The sequence below is a fragment of the Protopterus annectens genome, chromosome 16.part0, assembly GCF_019279795.1.
Source record: "Protopterus annectens isolate FY-2018-M chromosome 16.part0, PAN1.0, whole genome shotgun sequence".
Taxonomy (NCBI): domain Eukaryota; kingdom Metazoa; phylum Chordata; order Ceratodontiformes; family Protopteridae; genus Protopterus; species Protopterus annectens.
The window spans coordinates 507,686,137-507,691,227 of record NC_056750.1 but is presented as its reverse complement, the minus strand read 5'-3'; the positions used below and the strand labels follow the sequence as shown (position 1 = coordinate 507,691,227).

General features: G+C 37.0%; 1 protein-coding gene across 1 annotated transcript in view; it reads left to right on the top strand.

The window, feature by feature from the left end:
* The first annotated feature begins 1,484 nt into the window (after positions 1 to 1,484).
* Positions 1,485 to 5,091, top strand: part of VRK3 (VRK serine/threonine kinase 3) — a 1,531,785-nt gene continuing 1,528,178 nt past the window's right edge. The window contains exon 1 of the mRNA XM_044058788.1: positions 1,485 to 1,632. Coding sequence (XP_043914723.1) covers positions 1,578 to 1,632 — 55 coding nt within the window. The 5' untranslated portion in view covers positions 1,485 to 1,577. The remainder of the gene's footprint in view (positions 1,633 to 5,091) is intronic.

Sequence of the window (5,091 nt, the reverse complement as noted above, 5' to 3'; positions counted from 1 at the left end):
GCAGTCTTAGTGACTGATGAGATAAATCCTGGGTATCCTGCATCTGAAGCTCTACTTGGTAGATCTACTTTTATGAATACACATACATTTTGTGACCCTAGCCGACTGTTTTGGGGGAACCACAAATGTGGATAATCATGTCCCAAGGAAATGGTCACCATCAGTGATTCTTACAAGCATGCCAAATTCAAACTGTATGCGTGTGGCCTTTTGGTTCAGTTAGCACAATGGCACAGCAGTTAGAATTGCTGACATGTATTGCTTGATTCTTCATTTCATCTAATTATCCATGGTGCTGCAATATGTAGAGTCTGCATGCTCTTCCAGTGTTTGCATTTTTTTTTCTTTTACCTGGTGCTGTGGTTTTCACCCACATCCCAAAGACATGCAATAGGTGAACTGGAAGTTCTTCAGATCACTGAGTGCCAAGGTAGGCTCTGGCTCCCGTGCAGTCCTGAAATGGGCAAAACAGATAATATGAATGTGAGTAAGTGAACGATTGGGATACCAGTATGTTATTGCTTTTATTATATTTTAGTTTACTACAGAGCTCTTCAGCCACATTTTTTTTTTCATTACATTGTTACACCACCATTGTACTGATGTTTGTCCATTTGGCTCAGCATTTTATGGATATTTAAAGTGTACAGTTGGTCACCCTTTGTTAAAGAGAATGTTTGGATTAGTTGGTGGCAGATTTCACAACACTGACCTGTTGGCTGCTGTGAATAACAATACTTTGGGAAGTGTGGTCTACTGTTAGGACTGCTTATTGACTGATTTTTTTGTGATTTGTCTATATATATATATATATATATATATATATATATATATATATATATATATATATAAAGTTTCTTTATGATGGTTTTGTATATATTTTACTTGGATCATCTGTAATGATGACCATATAATTTTCAGTATGTTTTATTTTAAGATTTCTTATGAATCTAGTTTTGGTTTGATATTTATTGTTCATTAATAAATTTGTTTTTGACAAATGTATCCATTTCTTTATGGTGATTTCATATATGTTTCACTTTGAAATAATTTGCACTGATGATATTACATTTTTGCATTATGTTTGTATTTTGTGTGTTTCTGTTTTCTAATTGTGCATTAGTCCTACTTCTCTAGCAAGATTAGGACCGAGCACTTAAACTGAAGTTAACTTTGATACTTATGTGTGTGAAAAAAGTATATATTTCTTGGCATATTATGTATGTATAAAAATGTGGAAAAGGGAAGGGAGACGTACAATTAATCACTGGTATTACCTAGAAGGTAAGCAGTTCAGTTTTTCTGTGATATCTCTTTAACAGTTTATGCTGTGTTAGCTTGAATTAACATTTTGTGTGTTTTTTATAAACCTTGTCACATAGATGTATATTCTTTGTTGACCTTGTCTTTTTCCATTCAAAAGTGATCCTTTCCTTTGCCTTCTTTTTGTGACCCCCCCCCCCCCTTTCTGAACAACTAAATCAGAAAAGGGTGGTAAGCAGCTCCGCAGGAAAAAGGGTTCTCCACAGAAAAAGGAATTACCTGACTCATCACCTGTCAAAAAAGTAACACGTGGCATGCAAAAGGTGGAGGAGACCATTACTTCTGACAGTTCCAAAGTTGCTGCTTCAGGTAGGTTTTAAGCTGTTGACAAAACCTTATTTGATTTTCTGTTCACATTGGGGTAGAGAAGCTGTCATTGTGATCATCAGAGTGATATCTGGAGATGACAGTACTGTTGTCTGTGTTTAGCTGTTTTGAGCAAATTCCATCCACATCTTTTGACGTTCTTGGAATGGATAAGTTGACTTCAGGGCTAAAATGCACTGTTTATTTTTTGGGTGCTTGTGTGTGGAGGGAATGCAAATTTACAGAAGCCAAAACAGTTTAGAGTAATATGAGTGTTGGTTGTACTCTACATTCTTTTTAGATGTTGCTTTGCTTAGTATTCCTCCACTGTTACTAAAGTGTATAGTTACTGTGTGTTGTGATAGATTTATTTTTTTTTACAGTCTTTGCCCTGTGCAACTGTGATGAAGTCAGTTATGCATCAGCTGCTATTGTTTGTTGCTCCTTAATTTAATAAAGATGTTTTGTGTTTATTGTTTTTATTAATCATTTATAACAGTCTTTTATAAAGGAAAACAAACCATAGTGACATAATTTTAGTTGCAAACATTATACATCACTTGTAATATATCTAGCAATTGTCAGTCAAACATATTACATAGCTCATTCATATCCTGTCCTCTTTTAAACCTCCTTCCTCGTCTGCATGTATTGTTCCCATAATTCCCATTTTTTCTATGTAATTTGCTCTTACCCTTTATTAAAGATCCTATTTCCATTTGTTTATCTCCATTACTATATTCACTACTTCTAGTACAGTTGCTTTAGACTTTGATTTCCATTTCCTAGTAATCACCTTTTTTGGGCAGCCATCATAATTAGACTCTGCAAGGCCTTACTATATCTAGGCAATTCCGATTATGTATCATAGCTCAAAAAATAATTTCCTTAGTCTTAGTTTGCTCACTCAGTAATTCTGATAGAGTAGTCTGCAAGAATTTTTTAAAGTCTGCCAAATCATTACACTCCCAGAAAATATTTTCCCAATTACCTTTTTCTTCCCCATCATACCTCCAACATTTGCCATCTACCCGAGGAAAAATTCTTGGAGTTTATTTGGGGTATAAATATACTCATGTAAACACTTCCAAGCAAAGAGCTTAAATCTTCTTGATTTTGTTGCATGTTTGGGAGACATACATATATCCCCCATTGTTTCTGTGTATATATCTTTTCCAGTCTATTTTCCGAGTCCTTTTTAACCTCCCCTGATTGATTCTTATAGTTGTCATGCAATATTTTATATGCTCTACTAATTACTCCTATTTTAACAGCAACTTCTGTTCTTGATTCTACTAAAAATCTACCAGTACTGATCTTTCACGTGAGAACCCCTATTTCATTTTCTTTGATTATACTCTATCAGTCTTGATAGGGAAGGCAATTTCTAACCTGTAGTCCAAATAAATTCTTGGCCTCTTCCTATTCCATTTCCCTCTCTAATTATTTGCTTCCAGTACCTTGATTCTTTCACCAGTTATCTCCAATAAATTTTAGTACCTGCTTGCCTATTGTCTGTGTCCCTTATTGCAGTTATCCCTATCAGCATAATATCCTTTCTCTATTCCTGTTTTGACTTGGTTCTTATAATATTTTCTGCTACTTTGAGTATATTTTGTATGATTATTTTTAGTCTCCTTAAGGGCGGCCATGGTGGTGCAGTGGTTAGCATTGTCGCCTCACAGCAAGAGGTTCTCCGGTTCGATCCTTGGCTGGGGTGCCTTCTGTGTGGAGTCTGCATGTCCTCCCTGTGGTCGTGTGGATTTCCTCCGGGTGCTCTGGTTTCCTCCCACATCCCAAAGACATGCAGTAGGTGGATTGGACACTCTAAATTGGCCCTAGGTGTGAGTGTGTGCATGTGTGTGCCTTCTGTGGAAGGTTGGGCGCCCGGCTGGCAACTCGACACTGTAAAACTCCACTGCCAACCATGAGCGGACAGGTGATCCGCTGTGGTGACCCCTAACTGGGAAAAACCGAAATAAGAAGAAGATAGTCTCCTTAAGGATCTGCATCCAAGATCCCAGCCTCTCCTTGTTTCTTGAGCTTCCCCCTGTTCCATCACCATCTCTTTCACTTTAAATTATAAGTTTCTGCTTGTGCTATGTATAAGAGCATTAACTGTGTAACTCTGAAATACCCCTTCAATTCTGGTAATCTCAGACCACCTTGTTCTATTGGAAGAGTTGCTTCTTTATTTTTAAAATATTTTTGCTTCTGGAGACATACTGTGTACAAATAGCTGATCTACCAGCTTTTCTACCATTTTGCGAATGCCGTATTTTGATTTATCTTTGTAGAAGCTGTAGTTGTTAACTGTGGCCTTCTCCTGTTCATGAGAGAGATCTTTATGCTTTCCTTCATCAGAGAGACCTTGAAGCTTTCCTTCTTGGATGGTTTGTGTCTTTTTTTTTTTTTTTTTTTATAGTCATAGTGGCCAGTGAGTTTCACCATTGCGTCATCTTGAATCTCAGCAGCTGTTGTAACAAGGCTTGTAGAGGAACTATTATAGGAATGGCACAGTGTGACAAGGTTGAAGAGATTATGGTCTGCATCAGCCCTAACTAATGATCACCATCTTTTAACATTTGCTTGATTAGCAGAATTCCTCTCTGTTACCGTATGCCTGATATTGTAACGTGAGAAACATTGCATTCTTTACTTTGCTTGCTTCATTTTAAGCTGTTAAAAGGTTGATGATAAAAACAAACATCCAAGAAGGCTTGACACAAACTTATAGCTAGTGCCAAAGTCTAAAACTTGGTATCAAAAAAGTACATAGTAGTATCTTTCAGATATACCACTATCCCCAGACATTAGTACATTGATAATACACTTGTAAGAGTTGATCCTGTGGTCAAGGATTTGGGAACATACATTGACAGTGACTTGGCCGTTGATCATCATGTGTCTATTGTAGTAAGGAGGTCATTCCTTGTTGTGCAACCTTTAACAAGGGTATGACATCTGTGTCCAAAGATGTCATTGTTCCCTTGTACTCTACCCTCATTAGACCAGTTATTGAGTCCATTGTCCTCTTTCGTACATACTTGACCAGGGATATGCAACAACTAGAGCATCCACAGAGATTTTTCACAAAAACAATATATGGTGTAGACAGCCTACTTTGTGTGGACCACCTCAAAAGTTTTATCCTTGTATTAAGTATCCTACAGACTTCTGATGCAAACCAACTTCTAAGCCAGCCTTTATGGACCTGTTGTACATCCACAAAGCAAATAGTGTCTGAAATGCCCAATTTAGGAACTTAAACTTCAGATGCAACATAAGTAAGACATGTTGGACAAGTATGTGTCACAGAGACTTCCTCTAGTATGGAACATGCTTCCTATCCATATGAAGCTGAGTTTCTACCTGCAGCTTGGATCAGTGGATGAACGGTCATAAATTTGGATTCATGTTGAGACATTGAAAGTGATTTGGTGAGTAAAAGAAAAAAAAAAA